The 27,036-nt window shown below is 30.5% G+C and overlaps 3 protein-coding genes across 3 annotated transcripts; 1 reads left to right on the forward strand and 2 right to left on the reverse strand.

Moving 5' to 3' along the window:
* Positions 1–3,190: 3,190 nt before the first annotated feature.
* On the reverse strand, positions 3,191–4,569 carry LOC103484448 (peroxisome biogenesis protein 7). The gene has a single exon (XM_008441519.3). The coding sequence runs from the start codon at positions 4,371–4,373 to the stop codon at positions 3,423–3,425; it is 951 nt and encodes a 316-aa protein (XP_008439741.1). The 5' UTR covers positions 4,374–4,569; the 3' UTR covers positions 3,191–3,422.
* A 3,564-nt stretch (positions 4,570–8,133) lies between these two features.
* Positions 8,134–9,346, forward strand: LOC127150597 (uncharacterized). Its single transcript, XM_051088574.1, has one exon. The coding sequence runs from the start codon at positions 8,375–8,377 to the stop codon at positions 8,876–8,878; it is 504 nt and encodes a 167-aa protein (XP_050944531.1). The 5' UTR covers positions 8,134–8,374; the 3' UTR covers positions 8,879–9,346.
* Positions 9,347–13,620: 4,274 nt separating this feature from the next.
* LOC103503153 (protein LIGHT-DEPENDENT SHORT HYPOCOTYLS 10-like) lies at positions 13,621–17,392 on the reverse strand. The gene is made up of 2 exons (XM_051088575.1): positions 16,532–17,392; positions 13,621–13,876 (listed from the first exon to the last, which is right to left on the reverse strand). Exon 1 carries the CDS (start codon positions 17,182–17,184, stop codon positions 16,552–16,554), a length of 633 nt encoding a protein of 210 aa, XP_050944532.1. The 5' UTR covers positions 17,185–17,392; the 3' UTR covers positions 13,621–13,876; positions 16,532–16,551.
* Between the last annotated feature and the right edge of the window lie 9,644 nt (positions 17,393–27,036).

The raw sequence follows: 27,036 nt of genomic DNA on the forward strand, positions 1-27,036 counted from the left end.
GTTTGAGGTCATTTGGTTTGGGCATTCACATTCATTGCATACATAACCGAACACGTGCAGTACACACATCATTGAATCCCATGGAAGTAGAAAAACTCTTGTATAATTATAATGTGTATATACTTAGCTTTTTTCTTCACACTTATTGCATAATCATTCACTTTCATATATAAATGTTCACACTTTATTTCTATACGTCATGGGGGACTGCATATCCAACATCATCAATGTGGGATATCTCTATTTTCCTTTTACCACAAGATTACTTGAGTTCAGACAACAAATGTCTTTCACTTTTTGTGCTCCTCTATATATTAAGTGGCTTAACTTATCTTTAGATTTGCTATTAAATCCGTCATTCACTAACTTGCGTGAATTTCAACCAAGTTAAAGCGCATATATTTTTAAACATGAGGTTTTAAGAGAATATTTACCCTAGTTGCTGAGCTCAAAAAATAAATAAAATATAAAGGGTAGTCAGATACAATGCTCGCTCTCACAAAGAGTTATTAGTGACAAGTAATATGATCAAAGCTTTGAACCAAAAGTTTGAAGACTGTTAACCGAACATAATTTTATTAGTTAAGACATATACCATTAACCAAGATTTTGAGTCATCCTATGCAACCATATGCTTATTAACTAAAAAAGATTAATAAATATCACTTGAAAATTAAAGTTAAATAGTTAAGAACTCTTTTTTCTTTAAGAAAGGATGGTCTTTTTTTAAAACGTGGAGGAACAGTAATCATGCCTCAAAGTTATTGAAACGAAGAAGATTCATATTTTCTCCGTTCTGAAAATGATAAAAGAAAATTTAAAAAGAAAAAGAAAGAAAGGAAAGAAAAGAAAAGAAAAGGAGGGAGAGTAAAACAAGTAAAGCCCTTGGATATGTATATTTTTTAATTTTTTAAACAAAAGAAAAGGGTTTTTTTTTTTTTTTTTTTGTAAAATATAAAAGTTATCAATTGTGTATATATATTGTATTGGAATCAAAACACAGGTACTTCTAAAAAAAAAAGGGCTAATCTGAACTGAACCCCACTCCACCTTTGAACTTAGAGTGGAATTCATGAAACGTTGGGCAATTTTTCAAAAGGGCCATATAAAAACGAACAAAGTTGGGCTTAAATTAGACATGTAGGCCGAGCTTATGGGCATTTTGACGACACATAATACTATAATAGGGAAGGAGAGAGAGAGAGATAGAATACGAGGCAAAATGGCAATCAGAAGCCAGTGGTGCTCGTGTTTGCCTGAAGAAGGCAGTGCCAACTGCCAATCCCGACCTCTATTTATGTTTGCCTTCCTCTCTCTTTCCCTTCTGCTGGCTGCACTGGAATAAAATTGAGATAACGAGAAACAACACTCAACCAAATTATACAAAAACAGATCAGAATGTAACTACCATTGAATCAAAAAAATCAGGTCAATAAGGGCATTGACAATGCATCAAGGAATCACAAGCTATTTTATAAAACAAAATTAACTTATTCGAATTAACTTTTAAGATAAACTACTAACTGGCCCTACACATCCATTTACCGTAAGAAAGCAGGACATAGATTAAAATTTTTATCCCAAAGATGGGTAAAAAAAAGTGAAAGGTAAAGTGTTCACATGTATTAAATTCCTCGAGTTATATTATACAGACGAGAGTTTCGGTAGAATGATTCCATCTTCCTTATGTGCAAGTATGTGCTTGAGAATGTGTACGGTATAGATTCAAAGGTCCAGACATTGTGTAAGAATCAAGATGGTTACCATTCCGGATTCAAATAGACTGTGCGGTTGCAACCTTTTCAACATCCTACATCTACAGTTGGCAAGTCTTTTTGTGCATGAATTGGAAAGTGCCAACTTTCTAAGCATCTACTTATATAATAATCACAACCATACAACACACAGATACATTAGGGTAGGTAGATAAAGGCAATCGAGAATACTGTATGACTTTTCGTTTTTCTATGCAGCAGAACAACTTATGAATACTGCCCCACCAACGAAAGGTGATGCGCTTTCAAATTACTGTCTTTACTCCCATCCAAAACCAGTACATAGTTACTAAAAGGAGATCCCAAATACATGGGTGAAGAGTTAAAAAACCATTTAAGAAAAGTCCACACAGAGTTCTTATTGATTATAAATGGACCACACTAGTAAAGGTGGGTCAGGGATAAAATGCTTCCGACCAATCCAAAGCACTTTCCAACACATCCATGGTATTTAGAGGAAGCAGAACATTAGCTCCTCTTATAAAGGGTGGTTATAGAAAGAGTATTTTACAATGAAAATACTTGTCTCAACAGTCCTCATAAACTCATTCCAAAGCCTAAACACCAAAAGATAGTGGTAATTTTATGATCACTCACCAGCGAATTTGCCTATCTTGTTCTAGAATACCCTGAATTCTGCTAAGCTCCTAATCTAGTTTTCTAGTTTTGATCACTTCTGTTGAAATGATGCACTGGATAATACAATCAGGCAAATTTCAAGTGGGCATCTGTATAAGTTGTCTACGTCACGTTCAAACAAGCATGCATGCCTAGCAGCCTGTCATTCAGCAAAATATCTAACCATACGGTCAAGCAAAATATGGAGGGGAAAAATTCCTTGTAAAGCGTGTGCAAGGAATGAACATTCATTCCAGGATAACACACAGAGAGTATTTAAAGAAAGAAAAATATAAATTACAGAGCATGTCAAAAAAATGAAAAAAAAAAAAAAAAACTATCGATCTTACAAAAATGTAAGTAACAGCACAAAGCAAACAAATTATACTTACAATATCTCACAGGCCAACAACTCTACGGTAACAACTAAGATGGTCATAAAAGAGGAATCTTGCAAAAAGGCAAAGTTAACTTCGTACTCTAGGAGGAAGATAATGTAACTTAAAATTAGCAACTAAGATCGTCATAAAAGAGGAAACTTGCGAAAAGGCAAAGTTAACTTCATACTCTAGGAGGAAGATAGAGTAACTTAAAACTACAAATATGCTCACTATTACATACTCATACTGATTCCTTCATAATGTCATTAGCAGAAGCACTCAACAAAAGGAATAAGGATATGGGAAGTCGATAAGAGTTTTTGAGCACTAGCAGACATTCATTCAAGTGGATTTCTCAAGCAGATCATTTGAAAAAACGTACAGAGACAGCGTAGAAGACATTAGGTAGATCTCAAGTTTTTGAGAAAAATAAGTTTATATTCAATCTTGAACAAAGCAAATGACTATTATAACACACTCAGTTCAATTTTGACGAAAATATATTCTGCCAACAAGTAGCTCATTCTCTTTTTTTCTTTTTCTTTTTCTTCTTTTTTTTGTAACTAAAATGGCTTATTCACTTAAAACCTATGAACTGTAACATGAAAAATTCATAAATTTAAAGGAAGTAGCAAAATCTTTCCTTTTCTTAAGGGGCTCTTGGGTCCGTCCCATGCTGCCATACATAAACAAGCTCATCCCATCCAGTGCTGGCAAGCAGGCCCTCAACAAGCACACTCATATCTATTCCTACAGCGAATTCAGTGTGATGATCATATCTTCCAACAAGAGCGTCCTCCAGCATGTAATCCCACAAGCACACAGTCATATCGTAGGAGCATGAGGCTAGCAAACCCTGTCGATGAGGGGAGAATTTCACTTTCCTAACTGCATATCCATGGCCATTCAATACAGACACCGGGGTCCTGTAGCTCCTAACATCCCATACCCTAATTGATTTATCGACCGAAGCCGTAGCAATACAACAATCGTCGTACTTATTCCAATCGCAAGATAGAACTTCGAAATCATGAGCCGGAATTATCATAGTGGAGCCTGGTTCTCGCACATCCCAAATGCGAACGGTACAATCGCCAGATGCGGAAGCGAAGACATCGCCGTGACGAGGGTTCCAGACGGAGGAATAGACGCAATAGGCGTGCTCTTTGAACGTTCTGACACTGGTGGGGCGGTCTAGGGTCCAGAGCTTGCTGGTATCGTCCCAAGAGGAAGTCAAAAAGGAGTCGCGACGAACGGGGTTGTAGTCAGCAGAGTGAACCTCGCGAGTATGTTCGTGGAAGGATCGAATGGGATTAGAAGTGGGTGGAAGAGCGAGGTCGTAGAGCTTGACGGAGCCATCGGCGATGGCGGCGACGAGAAGGGAGTCGTGAGATTCGGACCAAGAGACGTCGTAAACTCCGTCGGCGGTGTCGAAGGCGATGTGTTCGGTTATGGGACCGGCGGGATTGAGATCGAGGACGTGGAGGCGACCATTGCCGAGGATTCCGAAATTTTGGGCGGTAGCGACGGCGATGCGGGATTCGTAGAAGGGGCTAAACTTGACGGAGTAGCCATTGAAGGGAGTCTTAAAGACGGGCATGGTTGAATGATAGGAGGAGGAAGTCTCTCTGTCTGATCTCACCCTCTCGGTTATTTCGAACTTCGAAGCTACACATCTCTTTTTCTTTTCTTTTCCTTTTTTTTTTTTTTTTTATTTATTTATTTATCCCACTACAACTACAACTACAACTACAACTACAACTACAACTACAACTACAACTACAACTACAACTACAACTACAACTACAACTACAACTACAACTACACACTTTCCTTCCCTATTTCTATCCTATCTAATCTTTTTTTATTTTGGTTAAACAAACAAACCTTACAACTTTTCTTTTTCTAAAATAATTTGCGTCGCTATGGGCCTCGAAATAATTGGGCCTAGACGTGACATCTGACTCTCTGTGTATCTTCACTTCACCTCCAATGGGCTCAAATAACATCCCCATAAACTATCACAATTCTCATTTTCTATTAATTAAGGATAACATTTTAAAATCTACATAAATTAATAAGGTTAGAGTTAGAAAAGAAAAGTAGTCCAAGATATAACAATACATGGTTCGATTTTATTAGATTAACTATTTTTAGTATGACAGTTATGGAAGATGAAAGATTAAACTCGTGACTACAAAATAGGAGGAATGACATGTCAACTACTATAATACATTTATTTTTAATTTAGTTTTTATCCCAAATAAAAGAAAATAAAGGATAGAATTTAATTTTTGGAGGAGTCCAATCAAATCCCAAAGGAAAGAATTTATCTGGGGCAGTACAATAATTTTGTAGCATAATAACATCAAGAAGAGACATACAAAAGAGGGGCATTCAAACACATGGATGATATTAAAAATTCTATTGTCGCAAAAACAATGAGGTGTATCCAAATTCAATTATATGTTGTTGTAGAGGGGAATAATGGTTTTAAAGACATGGTTAGTTATTGTGGATAAAATGTAGGCCATTTGGGAGAGATCCAATAGTGCTTTGTGTTTGATTTTTGGAGGTTTAAGTGAGAGAAAATAGAGATGTGTTTTGTGTACTTAGAGAGGTGAATATATACAATTTTGAGGCTATATGTTTACAATTTTTGTAATTCCATTCTCTCTCAATATTCTTTTTCAACTTTATAGTATAAACCTGCACCAAAACACATTCAAAAAAGTAAACTATAAAACCATGCAATATAATAGCATTTATATTTATTTAATTTCATCCTTCTTTATTTTGTTGCATTTTATGAGCTTAATTAACAAAATTTTCATATTTTTATATAATCAAAAGGGTGTTCTAGACATATATCGAAAAAAATACATAATTCTCCATTTCCTATTCTCTTTAAACGATTATGTTAACTTGATTTTTTTACTGTGTTGGCGACCAAACTCTACTAACTACATTAGTACGAGGTTTTCTGTCATGCAAATAGACGGCCACCTTCATATGTAGTTGGACAAAAGAAAAGTATGCATATCTTATATCAAATATCCAAAAGAGATTCTTTAAAGTTTGTATCAAATAACAACTCTGGCATTTGTTTTATTTATGGAGCTTTATGAAAAGAAAAGAAATTGTTGTACCAAAGACAACCATTCTTCTCATATAAATAGAAAATTTTCCATAAATAATGAAAGAAAAAAAAAAAAAAAGAAATTTAATGGACAGTGTGTTTGCTCAAAGGATCCGAGAGGGGAGCCTGCAAATTGAAAATTAATATGGAATAAAATATGAATTGTCATATCATATATATGTATTTATGCTTTTGATGCTTGTCACATCATATAATCCAAAGTGTTTTTAAGGATAAAACAATTAGACATAAAACCAAAACTTGATGATAAAATAACTGTTTGTCAATTTGTTCTGGAAAAAAAGGAAATTCAAAACTCTGTCATCAATTATAGCCTTATTATTATATCACATTTTAGCTCCATTTTTAATATTGAGGTTCCTATACTTAGAAAGAAAAAAAAATGTTATTATACAATAGAGCTTACTATATAATTATATTAAAAAAAGGTTTCTTTCTGTAAGTTTCTTTTGTAGTTTATTATATTTAACTTTACGCACTACTTGTACTTGTACTCCAAAGAAAGATTTAGTTCTAGTAAATCGTAATTTAATGTTTGACATAATTATTAGCAATTAGAGTAAAACATCATACAATATGACTTATTATCTTATGAGCACCAAACTAATTAACAAATCATGTTAGATTTAAATTATGCAGAACTTCAAATAAAAAAGTAATTATTATACAAGCTTCTATTTATAATATGGGTAAATTAGAGAGAGAGAGAGAGAGAGAGAGAAGAAAGGAAAAAGAAAAAGAAAAAGAAAGAAAGAAGTGTTGGATGGAGCCCTCTTCTCTCTTGATACCACAAAATCACATGCTGCCCACTAACAAATGGGCGGGGGCACATACATTTGATGGAACATTAACCCAAGATCAATAGGACATCCTTCCTTCAATTACAATTTAATTAATTAAATCTCTCTCTTTTTTCTTTTAAAGACGAAAGTTAGTGAATTCAAGAAAAGAAAGAAAGAAAAAAAGGATGTAATTATAATCTGTATTAAAATGAAAATGAATCAAATCAAGAATCGTTTATGGGTACAAATTCATTGTACAAAATGAGATGCTTTTTATATTATTATTCTGGCTTTTGGTTTTTGTGGATAAAGATGATGATGATGATGATGATGATGGTGATAATGGGGGGGTTTGTTTTATGTAATGATAATGTGTTTGAATTGAATAGGTTTGGGTTTTAGTTATGAAATATAATGAAAATGGGTGTGTGTGTGTGTGTGTGTGTATATGAAAGAAATTAGAGAAAAGGTAGTGTAAGTAGATACAACAACTCCACTGATATATGAAGTCAAAACAAAAGAGATAAACAAAAAAAGTAAATAAACAATGAAAGGACCTGACTTTCCATTGAAAGGAACAACAACCCACATGACATTTTGCTTTGGGGTTTAGGGGTACACAATGAAACCAAATGAATCTCTACCTCTAACCTCAAATTTCAAGATTTCCTGATCTTCCTCCCTAATTTCTTTCAAATTATACTCTTTAACCAAAGAAAAATGAATATATATGTGATGGGACCTACAACTACGACTACGACTATGACTACGACTACGACTACGACTACGCTACGACTACGCTACGACTACGACTACGACTACGACTACGACTACAACAGTGCTGCCTTTCCCTCTTCTTCACCTAATATTTGTTATGACGTTTCTTTCCTCTCCCCATCACGTGTTTTAAAAACAAAAATGGTATAATATTAAAAATTGTCAACCCAAGAGGGAAGGGTGTGTTCTCTTAGAACTCTAAGAGAGACCCTATCCCAAAATCAGAGCAACAATTAGGCGTGTTTCAACTGTACTCTTGAGGCAACAACTGAATGCAGATATATCATAAATGTGTAAGGTGCAAGATATAGGTGGATTGAAAAAATTGGAGAACCACTGGCCAATTAAACCTTATTGAAGGAGGTTAAGTGAAACGGATAGACAATTGGAATGAATAGAAAGGGGGGAAAAAGTAGCAGTAAAATTAACGAATTATTGAAGGGGAAAGGAGAGGGTGAGGAGGGGACCCTTTGTTGTGATGGATCCAAAGGGGAAAGTACAGGTGGAAGCTGCCAATTATTAATGCCATGAATTTCGTCCAATCCAAACCCATAACAAATTCTTTTTTTTTTTTTTTTTCTCTAAATGAAAAGGAAATTCTCTCTTCATACATACACATAACACAACACACAAACACACACTTTTGAGATGTAATTCTAAAGGAAGTGAAAGGCAAAGCTAAAAAGGTTGGTATTATAAATATATATAACTATGCATATAGACATCATTGGTAACACGGATTTTTGGAACCCAAAAGAAAAAGAAAAAAAAAAAACACTCTTTTCACTTTTGCTTTCAATATAATTTCCCTTCCAATTCTATTTCTATACATCTCTTTATGAGAAAACAGAACAACCAAAACAGAGGTTTAAATCCCCGCCCATGAAGAACGCCATTAGATGCTGCATCTCCTGCATACTCCCATGTGGCTCTCTCGACGTCATCAGAATCGTCCATTGCGACGGCCACGTCCAAGAAATCGCCGGCTCCATCCGCGCCAGTGATGTCATGAAGGCCAATCCTAAACACGTGCTCAAAAAACCCTCCTCCCCCACCTCCGACGACCGCGTCGTCCCTAAGATTGTGATCCTCCCCCCCGACGCCGAGCTCCAACGGGGAAAAATTTACTTTCTCATGCCCCTTCCTCCTGCCCCGGAAAAGCCCCGCTCCAAATCTCTGACCAAGAAGAAAAAGAAGGAATTACCATTACCCGGAACCGGCGTGGGTTCAAGTATATCGGTGACGAATTTAGTAGTTTCAGATCAGTACCTGAGTGAAATTCTGTCAGAGAAATTGACGACGGTTCAGAAGGACAAGCGGCGGGGGAGAGTCGGAGTGTGGAGGCCTCATTTAGAGAGCATTTCCGAGTTCCCAACTGATCTTTAAATGGAATTTGAGGGGAGTTTTTTCTTCTTCCCGAAATTGATTAATTTTCTTCAATAATTATTAAATCTCTATGTTTGATTATAATATATATATATATATATATATATATATATATATATATATATATATATATATATATATATATATATATATATGTACAAATGAAGTTGAGGAGGGAAATTATGATTTTTCTGCCGGTTGATTACAAAGGGAAGGATCGGATGTAAATTTGGAGGGTTGAGATCAGGATCGTTTCGGTTAGCAATTGAAAAGGGAATATATTATCTATGTATAATACATACATATATATATATATATATATATATATGTATGTATGTGTGTTTGTTTGTATTTTGATTTAGAAAATTGAGAGATGGTGGGAGACTTATTAATCTCTGGGAATTGTGTATCAGAATTCATAATTTTTCACTTTCTGTTTTGAATATATCTTTGTTATGGTGACTGTTATGTGATTCTTCTTTTAATTTGGACATGCTATATGCTCCCAATAATAATCTAATTACTTTTATACTTTAATTATCTCCCATTGTTACATTCACACTTTAATTGAGATGGATATTATTCTTTTTCTCTTTTTTTTTTTTTTTTTTTTTTGGAATACATGTATATATTTCGTTTAGTTGTTAAATCATTGTGGATTCTAATTCATCTCCCTCTTATAATTAGTTTAGTCATTATGAAAATTGCCTAAACTATTGAATTGCGTTGATGTTAAAATATAACTCCATATAATTTACCTCTGTGATTTTGATTACTTAGCTTGTATGGTTGGACCAATCATAAAATTTATATATTTAGAATTTGAATGATTAGGTGTTTGTTTAAAGAATAAGTGACACTTGGGGTGGCTATTCTTTTAATTGGTAAAGGTGAAAAGTATTTAAGTATAAAATAATATAAATTGGTGAAAGACTAAAGAGAGAAGAAAAGGGGATAAAATATAAATGATATAGTAGCTAAGGGTGGATAGGAAGATTTTTCCATATCTTGAGCAAGATGAGACACTAGGCCTGTACACCATTATTATTATTATTATTATTATTATTAATTTATATGTATTTATCATTCTCTTTATACATACAAATATTCAAAATCTAGGAATCATAATCTTCATTCTTATCTCCCAAAGTTTGGGGCTTTTTAGATTATATAAAAAAGGTATCACCACCAAATAAGTCATCACTTTAAAAGTCATTTAGAATGTTTTAATTTTTCTAACATCCCCCCACTAAACCTTAGATTTCCTATATTTTCTTTTTTTTTTTTCCCTTTTACAAATAAAAAATGTCATGTCCATGTTTTTTAAATTTTAATGCATTCTCAAAAAAAATTACAATCCTCTCTCTCCGGCCGAATCTTCAATTTTTTACAACAATATATTTATTTATTTATTAAATATCCTTTAAAATAGTTTTTTAAAAAAAAAAAAAAAAAAAAAAAGATATCACCTTCCTATTGTTCTTGGTTAGATGATGTCGTAAACATTAATTAAATTTGTAGTGTTTTCCCTATGGTACAAACTTGGATAATCAAAGTTTTATTTTAGTTTTATTTTGAAAGTGATTTTCCAAGTTTGTTTACTTACTATTAATTAGTAACATGGATAATATATACGTAGGATTTTAAACGATTTGGGAAAAGATAGATTAATACACTTGATCATTTGGACATATTATATTAGTTGTAATGAATTTTCCAAAAAGTGAAGAAAAAAATGAGAGTCCCCACAAAGCTTTTGTTGGAATTTCCACAAAAGAATAATGCAAAATGTTAGCTTTGCACTTACAAGTGGGGCATAATAATCTTATTCTTCACAATCACACCACATTATATATATCATATTCCAACTCTCCTGGTGGTCTTCTTCTCCAAGTCCAGATATGAAGTATTATGAAGGCATGAGAGATTGTGTGCCAAATTGCATTCTGTAAAGTTCTTTTTTTATATATATATATGTATATATATTATATACTTTGGATTTGACATTCACATTATGCTCCAAAGAACAACGCAGCTTGGTCCCTCTTAATTATACCCATCTTCTTTTTTTCTCCTTAAAAATCACTTTTCATTTCCATCCACATTTCCCTTTTTTTAAAAAAAGAAAAAATCACTAACAAGTCGTATATACTTTTCCCTGTAAAGGTAATTAATAATAATAACTATTATGGATATTTATTTAAATTTGTTCTTTGCGGCTGAGAGAAAAATGGAATTAAAAGGAGGGGAAAATGAAATTAGAGAATAATTTGAAGGGTCCCTTTTTGGTAGTTCCTATCCTATATGTATACACATTACTTTCCCTTGATTGGTAAGGTAAAGAGTCACTATCTTACTCTTTTATCTCTCCTTTCGCTCAATGCTCAATATGTCACATTATATTATTATTATTATTATTATTTCTACTTTTCCTAACATTTTTCCTTCCTACCTACATAATGCTAATCAAATAAATGGTTTATTTTGTGTCAATCTTCTCATCATATGTAACTTTCAAAGTTTAAGTGTCAACAAGCTTTTCTTTCAAAATAAAAAAAAAAAAATTTGAAATAATAACTTTTCATTTTAAGGTGGGTGGTTTTGAAATTCTATTCGACCCATGATATATAGGGTTATCTTTAAAATAACAATATTTTCATGTTTGGATTTACGATATATACAATTCTCATATCATTAAAAAATTAATTTTAAATTACTAAAAGCATATTCAAAAGTACTTCTCCCTATTTTAGAATAATTTGAAACATAGTTCTAAGGCTACAATTAATAGATGTGTGATTCATGAAGCAAATATTATCTCTTTTAATTTAAATGGAGGTTTCTTTTTCTTAAAAAATAATAAAAGAAAGGAAAAGAGGAAAAAGAAAAAAGTGAAAAGATATATATATATATATATATATATATATATATATATTTTTTTTTTTTTTTTTTTTTTTTTTTTTTTTGCAATGTGTAAAGGTGAAGTTAGATAAAATCTTTGGTTCGCCACAAAGATTTCATTATTCGGATAATTTGATCTCTTGGCCAAGAAAAAAAGGTCTCATGATCATAATGAAGATAATTTTTTTTTTTTATTTCATTAAACTTTAATATCTTTATCATAAATTAAGTTGTGCTGTGCCTCTTAGTTTCCATAAAATGCTTAAGGTTAATTCTTAATAAATTAAAGTAAATGCTGATTTATCTTTCAAAGTGATTTCTTGATTTTTATAAAACTTCCCATCTTTAGTTTTGTCAAATCTATATCTATACTCTTTAAAAAGCCAACCTTTTATAAAAACATTTTTGGACAAAATATCTTTCTAAATTGTGTTTAATTCGTTTGACACATGTCATGCATTAATCTTATTTTCAATTAAATAACTCTAATTCATGCAATAAATAATCCTAAGCACTACACATTTTAAATTAATGAACATGATATAAAAGTTATCGAAACATTGGAACTAAATTCAAAATGTTAAAATTATATAGACTAATTAAAAAAAAACATTTATAGACTAAAATACATAAGTTAATTAAAGAAGATTATATTATCAACTAAATATTCAAATATCAAGTAAACTTTTTACAACAGTCTTCAAAAATCAAAACCTTAATCTTGGATTAATTAACACAATAGATAGTTTTAGAGGTTATGGTCAACCAAAGGATTTAAAAATTTATATACTGAAGTAAGGAGTAAAAAGGGAGGGTTTATGAGGTGATTTGAGTCAGATCCTTAGAAGAGGAAGGTGGAGGTCTAGGCCCAGGCCCAGGCCCAATTCGAATAAGGAGATTGTAAGTTAGAGAAGGTGGGATAACGTGGGTGACGGAAACGTGACGGTGAACCCCCACCTTCAGTCACCCACCTCCGATCAAACCAAATCCCTTAACATTCAAATATCGAAAATAATGATAACGTCATTCCGTTGCACACTACCATTACTCATTCATTTTTCTGATACCATCGACCTCAGCCATTCCAACCTGTTTCCCTCACCGTTAATGCATCGACATCAATCTGTCACTTGGCTCTCCTCAAAACTAATTTAACTCTTACACTAATTAACATTAACTTCCATCATATAAGACTGAGGTATGAACCTCTCCACCTTTGATTACTATACATCATATAAAAGGACAGGTATGTAACTTTAAAAAATGTTATATTTATGCTATGCATCAATCTGTCACACTCTCGACACACATTCGACTAATGCGTCCCACTTTGTCCAACTTTTTTACCTCCATCCTCAACCCTATGCATATGAACCCTACCCTAACATTTAATTGAATGAAAAGTAGTCAAAATAAAACTAAACTTCCCAACTGGAAAGTGTTTGTTTCGTCTTTCACATGAAAGTGAAAACAAAACCAAATCTTCAATATTGACCATATCACGTTCTGTTGAACCCCTTTTTTATGTCTAACATTTGCAAATGGTTAAGGTTAGTTTAGTTTAATTTTTAAATATTTCACTTTACATAAAAAAACACATAAGCTTGCCTGAGGACAAAGAAAGTGACTATGAGACAATGTCCATAGCCTGTTATATCTGCACATAGATCCTCTCATTTGTCTTTATCTATAATTATATGTTAATATTTATCCCCTGGAAATATAAAATCATGATGTTCTTTCCCCTCTTCTAAATTGAAATTTTAATTAAATCAGTAAAAGACAATAGAAATTGTTTGTTTTACCCTAATAGAACAAAAGGTGCCTAAGATTGTATGACATTGCTACAAAATATATAGATATATGTATATAGAATTTAATAAGGGCCATCTAATTATAATTATGCTGCCTCAATATTATAGATTATTCATAACCAGAATTATAGCTAAGGCTACCCATATGAATTAAATCCTCTGCACAACTCCCAACACCGTATAAGCAATATTCCACATTTTTTCCCTTCAATTGCTCCAATATTCTCCATCTCTCTTCCCCTTCCATCAATCCATTAAATCCACATCTTCCTTTCTTCAATTCCTGCCAAGAAAAGAAGAAGGAAAAAAAAATCTCAATTCAGACTTTAATTTCATTACTAATTAACAAATAAAGATCATAAAGTGCTTTCATTGACTAAGGAAATATCCGGTAGCAATTGGGAATTGATAAATGATTTCATTTAATATAATTGCAATACAAAACTAGGAAGTGGCAAACAATTTCAAATGGCCATTTTATACACAATAACAAAATTTAGTTTGTGTTGATATTATTAGTGGATATGTGACAGCAAAAAGATTATATTAATACAACAACACTATATGATTTGTCAAATTCTCAATATGCCGCATTATATATAACAGAATTAATTCTTTTCAAATTCAGATCATATAGAAATATAACAAAGGACAAGTTTAGGTGTAGTGATGTTGTTAATTGATATCTTGAAAGTTATGTAATATTCTAACATTTTATTCGTAAATCTCCATTAGGTTATATAGCTTAATCATTAAACACAATCTTCTTAAAACACAGAAAAGAGCTAATTAGATGGGAAAATAGTATTATATATATAGAAAATTCAAGTTTTATAAGAAAATTAGAGTAGACAGTTTTTATACTATTAAGGGCCAACAAACATGAAGCCTTGAAGTATCAATTTGAGAAGAGAAATAAGAATAAAAAGATTAATTTCCTTCTCTTAAGCTATAAGCAGAGTAAAGTCGTCACAAACAAACCCCACGGTTGATAAATCAAATCCAAAGACACAAATGGCATATTTTTAAGAGGGATATTTTTACTTATTTTTACAAATTTATTTACATGAAATTTCTCGATTATGTAATCTACATTTTAGATATGTTTTCAAAATACTTTCCATTTCGTTAAAACTAAGAAAAAAGGGGGAAGAAAAAAGAAAAATAGTTTGAATTTCTATTGGACTCCTCATTCAACATCAAATAGAGAGAAATAGTAGAGGAGTTTGGATTCTCACCTACATAAATGAAGAGCTATAAATAGAAATTTAATTAATTTCGTTTGAAATTTGAAGATTGGTGAGAAAGTACACTAGTAATTAATTAGAGTAAACTCAAACAGACTAATTAAATTGTGTACGTAAATCAACTTGGACCTGTCCGACTAATTCAGTATATAATTACCAGAAAAAATCCCTATATTATTTTCAAACTTCAATATATTTACTTTTCTACAAAAAATTGGAAATGGTTTAACATTATAAACTTTACTTCCATATCTCCACATTGAGATCATTTACATATAGAGAACAGCAATATATATTATAACTTTGTCATAAAAATCCTATTGAACGTTTTGGAACTAAAAAAATTTCGGCAAACTGGTTTACAGTTTTGAATTAGAAATGCAAACAAGAGAGAGGGTGAACAAAATCAATTCAATATAATTTTCCAATACATAAGATCTAGTTTTATATCTATGTAGCTTTTTAGTTTTTCTTACCATTTCTCCGATAAACATTTTAATTTATTGTCAAAATTATAAAGGAGCATAAAATCTTCTTATGTATCAGTTATCAACCCAAAATTTTAAAAGAAAAAATTCTCTAAAAATTTGAAACTATATACAAAATATCGAAAAAAAATTAAATTTAATAGTCGTAAAATAGTTTTAATTATATATATATATATATATATATATATATATATATATATATATATATTGAAAATTGCCTATATTTGAATAAGGTCATATAGCATGTGTATATCTCGTTAATATGATTTTTTAAAACGAAAATGTCAATTAATATCAATGTAGTCCATTACATTACAGGCATATGAGACTAATGAATGCTTGTTTCATGAGATAAAATAACAAAAGAAAATGAAAATTTTATTAAGGGGTAGAGACATATATAATGTAATTAATTTATATAAGAAGTAATGAAGAAATAGGATAAAATTGATAAAGTACCAAATCAAAGAAGTAAGTGAGTAGGAAAACAACAATTATAAAAAATTAATTAATAAAATTGAAATTAATTTTGATAATGATATATAAAGAAATATTAAAAAGATGATGATGATGATGATGATGATGATGATGATGATGATGTAGAGATGGTGGGATGTGGGAATGTCCATGCATGGGGAGCAAAAAAATCGTATAGAATCGAAAAAGGCCCAAATCTATTGAAAAGTAAAACATTTTTGGTTACCTATTTTAATTATTTTATTTTATTTTATTTTATTAAACTAAGAGACATCAAACCAAACAGTGTTTTTTCCAGACACTGAATGGCACACCAATCAAAGCTATTTTTCTGATTCTTCACACACAAAATTAAAAGCATCAACATATGAACATATATCATCTCTTCTTAATCTTGACACTCAATCATTTCTCGTAAACATTCCTTTCCCATAATTCTATCATTTTCTAAATAATGTAAGTACAATCAAAATTAGGGTTTTGAGAAAACTTGGTCTAGGGTTTTCTTTTAGTGATGTTGATCGTGAATATCACTCATCATAATTCCCCAATCAACCCATCTTCTTAATATATAAAATATAATTATTCACTCATGAACTAACTGCTCATAATTCCAATTTGAAAATCATCCAACAGAAACAGTAATATATATAATCTCAATTCAAACAAGAGAAAAATAATAATAATATATAGAAGAATAAAAAGGAAGGGATTATAATTAATTACCATGGAGATGGATTGAAAAATCAAGGGATGTGAGTCAAAGGAGCGTTGGTATCATTATTATTATTGGGGAGTTGCTGCAGCTGCTGCTTGTTCATATTATTCATCATCATCGTCTGATTATTTCTCTTCTTCTTCTTCTTTTTGTAAGGAATTCCTCTGGCCTTCGCTTGGCTCTCCTTCACCTCCCTTAAATACGTTCTAATTGCTCCATTTCCAAAAGGGTTTCCTTCAGGGGAGCCACCATGCTCCTCGTAGGCGGCACGGAGGCGGCCGATGAGTGCGTCAAGGCTGCCCCAAGCTTGTTTCAAAGGGCAAGGGCAGGGGGCAGGAGGGTCAGGTTGCCCGAAAAACACACAACCATGTGAATGAACTCTTGTTTTACCAAATTGGTCAAGGTATCGAAGAAATTCAAGTACATGGTTACAGTTACAGTGGGATAGCGATACTGGGGGTGTTTGGTTTTTTAGATATTGCCCAAAAGTGTTCCAATCTCGCCGCTTTTGTGATTCGTAACGGCTCAACGGAACAACCGCACCCGGCTGTGCCTGCCCTGCTGCCTGTTGTTGTTGCTGCTGCTGCTGCTGATGCTGCTGATCGGCTGTGATGGCCAATCCAGATGACGACCCTTCACAAATTGCTCTCTCGCCTAACATGATTATGGAAGGAGGGAATTTTGGGGCAGATTTGGCAACCAAATAAAATCGAAACGACAACCCCAATTTTATTTTGTTTTATTAAAAACGTAAATAATAAAATCGAAAATTTAATTATGTTAGTGCAGTAGAAGAAAGATTAAAATCACATCTGGGGGTCTTTTGAGAGGACATTTTATGGGTCCCATTCGAGCTGCTTTTGTTCCTTTTTTTTTTTTTTTTTTTTTTTTTTTTTTTTTTTTCCTTCTCCCCCTCATTCGCCATTAAAATGAATAATTTGCACTAACTTTATAAAGTTTCCTCCTTTCTTTATTTTCTGTAGTTCAATGATTACGTAATATTTGTTATGTTTTTGTTTTTTCAAGGATTACGGTTTTTCAACTCAACTTTCAAATTGGTATTCATTAATTAAACCCTGAGAAGAAGATGTGACAATGAAGCTGCTTAAAAGGGTTTTCAATTAATTATTTCTTTTTCTAAGCTCCATTTTAATTAATTTCCACCGTTCACTTACTTAATGCCCAGGTTCATTTAATTAATTAAACTTTGTCAACTCATTTTTTTCTTCTTCTTGTTGTTGTTTTAAATGGAGAAGGCAATGAGCGAATTTTGTTTATATTTTCATTTTTTGTTGTGAATGGACATCATCGGCTTTCTGTCTCTTTCAATTTTTTACCAAAACGGGAATAGTTAGGTGTACAATTAAAACACTGTGCTCCTCTCCTCAATTTCATATCCCCTAAATTCTCACACCCTTTCCCCCCCCCCCCCCCCCCCTCTTTTTATTGATTTATGACATCCCCCATTACATCATAATTTCCAAATACCTGCCTGCCCTAATTTTTTATTTCTCTTTGCTCCAATTCTTTATGTCCTTGCTTTCAAATGTCATGACTCATGACATATCCCCCTTTCTTTTTCAAATGAAATAATTTAAATTAATTTCATATATATGTTTGTCTACCATTTTTCTTCTATATATATCTGTAATAGATTCTTTTTCATTGAAAATATTGTACCCATTTTAGTTTTGTGAATTTATTCCCTTTTGCTTTTATTTCTATTTTTTTAGCGTTATCCATTTCAAACACATGTGCTTTTACCTTTTTTTTTATGATTTTTCTATATATATAACATCTCATTATTCTATTTAAATAATACAAAATTATATAGCATATCTTTAAAAACCATGAATTTTATTAGTTTGATGATAGTTTTTCAAATGATTTTGCTTCTTACCATTTATTTCGCCTCTATTTAGTCCTTATATTTTAAAATATTAAAATTTGATTTAAGTTTAAAATATTATAATTAAAATTGAAAATTTGTTTTGATTTAGTCCATAGTTTTTAAGACTTTCATTCCTAATCTCAAGCTTTTACCAATTTGGACTTTAGTGTTAAATGTGAACAAATGTAATTTTAAAATTAATTTTAATAGTAAAGAAAAAAAACAATGAAACTTAATTGATTCTAAATTATTTATCTTTTTTTCCTTGCAAAAAATACCGTACATCTAAAGATAGGTGTAAGGCGAAAATATATTGAACAATCGATAATAAAAATGTACCGATCGAATTAAAACCATTAGAGTAACATTGAAAATCCAGTGAGCAGATAATATAGGCCAAAATGTAAATGACTCAAGCTAATAATACGTGTATAATTCACTTCAATTTAATAATCAACAATCTTTGTTTTTTCTTATTAATTATTATCGAGGAGAAAAAAAAAGTTTATATTCCTTGTCAACTTTTATAAAGATTGATCTCGTATAATTATTATGGACGTAGACAATAATATTTTATGTACCAAAGCACCAATATTTTATAAATAAAATAAAATGAATGTATATGTTAGCTGCCTCTCGAGTGAGTGGAGATGATCACACTGCCTCTACACCTATACCAAATAACCCATTCACTAATTTAATTATATGCTTTTCGATTCATTTTCAAATTATTAGAGGTAGATTTCTTACTCGGAATTTGTGCTCCTTGCTCTTACTCTTACTCTTACTCTTACTCTTTTAACCTAACCCGATCTTTAATACTTAAAAGAGGAAGCATTCTTAACCAATAATAGGGTTCTTTATACCGTTGTAATTAAGAGACACATGATTTGACTAATTACTATTTCCATCTTTTTTACTATTCACTCGATTTGTGCAACTAATGGCTCAAATTTGGATTTCATTACTCTTAATTAATGCATGTCATTTTTCAGGAATGCTTTCTCTTGCAACTTCTTTCGTACTATCACCATTCTATAAATCTACATTTAATATGGAGGAGTTTATAATTAAATTAGGAGGGCTTCTTTTGATAGGTCAGTGTGTCAATCTTCAACTATTCGGGTCATATTTTCTTACGTTAAGTACAATCATTTAAATGAATGAGGTAGTTTGTCATTTTATTGCATCTAAGTTCATTGACTCACTGGAAATATTTTATATTTTGTTATTGTACTTTAATTAAAAAAAATTAATAGGAATGGATGCAAAATATAGTAATAAATTCCAACCTAATTCGCAAATACGTACATGTAACACATAACAAGAAGTTTGAAGACATAATCAAATTTAGACCCAACTTAACTCTCTTGAAGCATATCCATCCGTAATAAAGTCTATCGTCAACATCTTTTGAATGTCTATATTTCCTTAAAATTGTTGCTATAATCTTAATTTTTAACCTTGAAAGTGCTACGTCCCCAAGAAATTAAATAAATGAACAAAACATAAATTATCGTTTGAAAAGTTGATGATTCAATCTTCCAATGTTGCTTTATTATTCTTGATACATTGTTGAACTACAATAAAATTTGAACATGAGTGGTGAAACTAATATCCCATTTTTGTCTAGTTAAGTTTTTTTTTTTTGAATATTTTATGGGTAGCTATGAAATTCCCTACATAATATTATTCTTGAGACATTGCTATAAACGTAACTGACATATAACAGCCCTTTTGAAAAGTATTGTAGTCACCAATTATTAGATGGAGGAATTCAATTGAGCAGATATAAGGTAAGAGGGAAAAAATGATTGGGGTATAATAATGAAAATATAAAGATCAGAAGAGTTGTGCAGTAAGAGAGTAAGTAGTAAGGAAGAAGAAAGCATATTTGGAGTTAAGAATAGTCAAAGTTATGGGGTTTGATTTTTGAAGTGAAAGTTGAAAGTGAAATTTGTATTATTGATTGAAGAAAAAAGAATAGGAGACAGAAAAGAGGAATGGGGAGCAAATTAAAACTGGGAGACATATCTCTGTGACATTGGGTCCGAACCTTAGGGTTATGTCCACGATGCAATTAAGTGCTTCTTTGCAATATACAACTCTTCTCTGCCTTTTCTTTTCCTTTTTTATTTTGTGGTGAGATTGATTATAATGCTTCTTCATATATATATATATATATATATATATACACACACACTATATGCTTCAGATGTGGATTCTAAGTCGCTAAAGCAAATGGGTCTATCTTCATCCTCACACATCTTGGAATAATTGGAATTCAATTTCCCCAGCGACCAATGATGGCACTATAAACGGAGGAATATAAATTACCCACGTCCCATCTATTTCTTGTTTTCAAAAATGTTTTTGTTAATAAATGATTTGGGTCACAAATTATGAGTAATTAGTTTCTACAATTATAAATAACAGAACAAAAAATTGTCTTGTCAACAAACTTATCCATTTGTTTTAAAAAAATGATGATGGGTAATTTTTTTTTAAACAGTTCATATTTTATTAAGTATGATGGGTTTTGTTTGTCAAAATTAGATAAGTGAATCAAGAAATCCTTTCTCGGATATCTTAAACTAACAGTTTCTTATTTCTTTTTTCAAAATGAGGAGATACATAAAAGAAATTTAACCATGGAGTTGGATTTGTTTGATGGGGAAGGTCGCTGACAATTAATTTAAGATTCTTTTTTTTTCTAAAAGAAGAAGGGTTATATATTTATATGTAGAAATATAAGAAATAATTTGTTGAATTAAAAATTTTTTAGAACTGGAAAAAGGAGGTGAAGAAAAGATGTCTGGTTCAGAAATGGAAAGCCATGTTACAAACAACCCTAAATTTTGGCACTTGAAAAAGCACAAATCCCCACTCACCATTTTGGTTAATAATTATTAATTAATCAACTCTACTTCTTGGTGTTTAATGAATACACCTGCACTCTCCACTCAGTTTTGTTTCCTAGTTTCCTCTTTATTCCTCTACTCAATTGTTAAATTAAATTCTGTAGCTATCTAAAAAGCCCAATATATTTTCTTTTCTTTTCTTTTTTTTTTTTCTATTTACATTGGTGGATTTATCTCTGCAAAGTGTATATTATTTGGTTGAATATAATTAACTTTGTTGACTTTTGGTAACGAGAGAATCTTTAACAATATGCTTGTTGTGAAAAGGATATATATTATTATCACTCTTAAATTAACCCTTTTAATTTAGGTTTAAATTGGGTTGGTCTCCTCTAATCTTGTCTCGCATTTATGGTACTCACACATAGAATAGCAGTAAAGTTCTCTCTTTCTAAACCCTAAAATAATAATTCTTTTTTATCTAAATGTCACAAGATCATCTAATTAATAAGAATTAATAACCGTAAACTGTGTGCGAACATGAATGATCATATATGTATGTATGTATATATGCAAGTATCCATCCAGGATCTACAAACGGGACAACTTTCTTTTCACTTTCTCATCTAATGTTTCTCAATCACACGTGGCCTTTCATATGCATTGCTGATGTGAAATAATAATAATAACAATAAAAAAGAAAAAGTAATTTTTTTTAAAAAAAGAATTAGTGATTTTAGAAAAACCATATTTAGTCCTTAAAATCTGGTACATATATATAGCCACATGTACAGTCTTGTACTTTAATTTCAATTCTCCGGTACTCTATTTGATTTTTGTAATTTAAAATTTGAAAGGCTTGATTAGCTCACATATTCCATATATTTAATTGAAGGAACAGCCCTTCAGAATAAAAATTAAAAAGAAAAATCAAAGGAACAGACTAGCTAATTCGTGTATTATATAGTTTGACAGTAATTATATATATATATAGAGTTGGAAGTTAATCTTTCTGCTAGGTGGGCATGTCCAAAAAAGTTTCTTGGTGTATGTTGGACCGTTTTGCAGTGTCCAATTTTTTTTAAAGGTACAAGCTTTAAAAACCTTGTACTATTAATTTTAATGACAACTTCACATTAAAATAAATATTAAAAAAAAGGGGGTAAAAGTACATCCGTCATATTTTACTGTATGCTATCGAATAAACTTTGTGTCATTTGCAACCTCCATTCGTACATATATATTTTTTCTTTTTTTTTTTTTATTTTGATGAACACTTATCAAATAAATGTTTCTTTGACTTGTTGCGTTAGGTAAAGTTTATTATTTCACAAGTGTTAAATTAGAGCATTCTCATAGCCATTTTTTCTCTATTTTTTGTTTTGAAAAAATAAGGTGGAATTATGGAAATTCTATACAAAGAATTAATAAAATATATTTATTAACAATATTATACAGTAGATTGTCTTAAAAGAAATAGTAAATCAAAAATTAAAATGAAATCAAATATTTAGTAAGCTTTTCACAATAATGTTAGATAAATGGGGTATTTTGATGGTCTCATTTTGGCTGTTTTAGCCAAATCACAAATGTTTGTTTTAAGTGTAATTTACATTATAATATTTAATACTTTTAAATTTTTTAAAAAATCATATCATTTAATTATCGTTGAATTATACTAACTTTATATATATTTTAGGTAAATCGTAATTTATATTTGAAAAATCTACCTGAAATAAATTATTTTGAAAAATTTTAAATCACGGGTGTCATGACTTTTTAAAAGTTATTATTTTTATTTATTAGAAAATTAATCGATATTTAATATTTTTCTAATATTGTTTGTTCTCTCGCTCATTAATTCATACATATGTTCCTTAAAATTGTAAAGCATAGATTATAATTGGCTTTATAAGTAGTTTTATTTTTCTTTTTATTAATTTTAAATGGCTTAGGGTTAACTTGGGTAGTTAACAAGAAAGTAATTAACACCTTCCATTCACAAATTCTTTCTTTTAAGACTTTGACTAAAGTTAATAGCATCCATACAAAATGATAACTTAAACTACAACTTGTATATGAGGTTTTATTTGAAACCTATTCCTTGCATCTTTTATTTTAATTACAATAGTTCAATTTTATTCAAATTCTACGATCCAAACTAAGGTGAAAACAAGAATTGTGACTTAACAAAAAATTGTATATTGTTGTAGTAACTAGGAACAACAATATTAATCAAATATAGACTTTCTTTAATTAAAAAAAAAAGAAATCTACTTAATTAATCACGATTCATTATCGAAGTTTCATTTAATTTAGTTTGAAAAAAGTAATAATTGTTACACTACAAAGTTACTTTATTTGAAGATCAATGATTGAAGTATATACATTGAGGGACTATATTAAGCATTTAGTTAGTACTCAATAACTTAAACAATTAAACTAAAATATAAAAGGAAAGAGTAAGTTAATGAATTTATTTTGGGTTAAAAAAATAATGTAAGTTGAAAATTGAAGGAAAGGGCAAAAAAGAAGGTAGGGAGATGGATTTTTGTGACCTAATTTACACATTGGAAAGAGAGAGAATATATTTGTAGTGAATGCAATGATAAATGGAGGGAGAGGTGGAATGTAGTGATTGGGTGAATAATTATATAAAGAGTGTCGATTGTAGAAGAATAATGCATATCCGTAATTAGATTAATTATAATTTAAACTAGAATTGGAAGGAAGGAATTTGGTGAGAGGAGGGACAGGTGGCGTGGCTACTGGCTAGGCTGCCTCTTCCCCCATTTTGCCATATTTTCGTATTCATTTACAATTTACAATTTACAAATTTTTTTAATTTTTTTTTTTTTTTTTTTTTTATAAAAAAAAAGTGGTTTTATATATGAAAATACAAACATATAAATAAATAATATGAAAAGAAAAAAGATTGTAATGAGGAGAGGGAATGCAGAGAATCTGAGTGATGAATGCAAAAAAGAAAAGAAAAGAAAAAAGAAGGGGAATTAGTACAACCAACTAAAAGCTGATCAAAATTCAGAGGTAATTTTTTGACATTGGATTTCCCAAAATGACACCCATTCTCTCTCTCTCTCTCTCTCTCTCTCTCTCTCTCTCTCTCTATATATATATATATATATATATATATGTCTACAAATAATAATAATAATAATAATAATAATAATAATAATAATAATAATAATAATAATAATAATAATAATAATAATAATAAATTGGATAATTTATCTGTCCCACGTGAAGTGGATCCCACTTTCTTTTCAATTTTCCTCTTCCAAACCCAAAACACAAAACACAACCGGTATGTTTATAATTTAATTCAATTAACACAACAATAAAACCAAACCCCAAATCAAGAAAATAATATGATTTAAGCTAAAGTCGACAATTTAAGACCATGATCAACAGAAAATAATGGGCTATCATGGGCTTTATCTAGAGCGCTCGACCTTAGTCGGCCTATATATATCAACCTAATGGGATGCATGCCGCCCTTGCTTAAGGGATCATATTAGCTCCATAATTTAGCTACATATAAAGGACTTCAACCTAATTGAATTTGATATTAGTAAAATACTAGGGCATGCTGATTCTTCCACATGCCCACCTTATTGACTTAAAAGAATAATCCAATGAAACTCAACAATCCCAAGGGCAAGGGACTAGGTCAACACAAATAAAAACACCATGATAATTCTGAGCCAAAATATTCACAAAACTTTCTTCTTGCTCTAGAGTTACACTTTTCGACCTAATCATCGGATCTAGAGTGATAAGAACTGCATGGATTTTATATATATATATATATATATATATATATATATATATATATATTTTTTAATCTTATAAATCGTTGTTACGTAAACGTTAGGTTTATAACCCATTTGATACTCTTCGACTTAGATCTGAAAAGTTAAAAAATGGGGGAGGGGAAGTAGTTGTGATCGAACTGTGATGATAGAGAAAAGAGGAAAAACTCGAGTGTGGAGAAATTTTTGAGAAGATAGTCTCGGTGTGATGGTTTAGCCCAATTTCATATTTGGGCCGACACATGAGGCCCGGTTTGCTTACACAATTTCACACCCCCCGCTGTTTTCTCTAAAACTAATCTTATTTCAATTTTCACCTTCTAATTTTATTTGTTATTTCATCTAATAGCACACTTTCATTTATCTTCTTTTATTAAAAGTATAGTTTTAATTATGTCAACTGATTTTGAACTATGTCAAGTCGGCATATGATATTAAATTAATATTGATTAATCATTTATGTCCACTAGCAAAATTCCAATTCGATCCTTCTTTGGCAGTTTATATTAAATGTTCCATATTCATTGCCGTGAATACAAGACAGATAATGTTACAAAAATATAAAATTTGACCAACTGAGTATAATTACACACTTTATATACAATTACAATTACAACCACCCCTTACTCCCCATCTAATTTGTTTGCTCTAAAATAAGAAAATGCATTTCTATCCAACAGATAGTGCAAAATGGAAATAAGTAGAGGTGGAAATTCTAGTAAACATGACGTTCCTTCAATTATTTTAAAATAAGATTCACATTTTTAACATTCATTTTTTTATTAAATATTTTAATCTGTCCACCTTTTTTTTTTTTTTTTTTTAATTGTCTATTGATTAATATATAATAATTATGAAGGGAGATGAAAAATAGTAAAATTTATTAATTATAATTCCTTTACACCGATTAATAGATATCATTATTAAAAAGAAAAGTGAGTATTTAATGAAATTTTAGTTAAAGATATAAATGTTGAAATTAAATTTCATTGGTGAAATTGTAATTTCGTGAGAGACTAATTATTTTATGATATGATGTTAACACGTGGTAGTATGATTTTAGTAGAAACAGATGAAAATAATTGATTGTTTAGCTTATTAATTTTCCATTTCCAAAGTTTTATTCCATCTAATCTTTAATCATTTATTGACAAAACATTTTAATTAAGTTCTTTTTTTAATTTGTCTCTTAAACATTATGACATGATTTTAGAGTCACTAAATGTAGCTCACGAGGATGGTTTTGCGTGTTAATTCTATATTCTATAGCATATAATACTCATACACTTTGGTCGTATGCGTGTGTATTAGGGTATTCATATAGAAGCAATTCATGTCTACTGTGATTAAGATAAGTGTTGAGCTTGGAGCATATATTATATGCTCTATCATAAATTTTGCTAGATTATGTTATTATTTTAAAGTTTTACTGCCAAAGACGATCGATTCTTTTATAATGTTTTAATAGCTTATCGATATGTATATCTATCTATTACCAATCTTATTAGAATAAATCATCTTTTAGGATTGTTTTGTACATGTATAGCACTTTGTTACCGTCTTTGTAAATTAATATTTTGGACTAGTACCAATCCTAATATGTTTATAATTAATGCCAAGTATATGTACTTCTGCATCATTGTATATTATTTTTTATACTATAAAATTAATTATAAATTTTCAAGTTTAGAACAACTCAAATCCTTGTATAGTGTGACTTTACTTAGGATAGTTGAGGGCTTATTGTAAGTATGAAAGATGGAATTTATTAGAAGGATGAAGTTTGGGTGTGAAATATATATTTGTATAAGAGAAGGTGCAAAAATGGAAAAGTTACTAAACAATGTAATAGAACTTTTAGTAAAGGGAATGTTGCTTTTAAAAATGTGAACTTTATGAATTGAATGGTTAATTAAGTTATGAATCAC

This window comes from Cucumis melo, chromosome 8 (genome assembly GCF_025177605.1).
Source record: "Cucumis melo cultivar AY chromosome 8, USDA_Cmelo_AY_1.0, whole genome shotgun sequence".
NCBI classification, from domain to species: Eukaryota; Viridiplantae; Streptophyta; class Magnoliopsida; order Cucurbitales; family Cucurbitaceae; genus Cucumis; species Cucumis melo.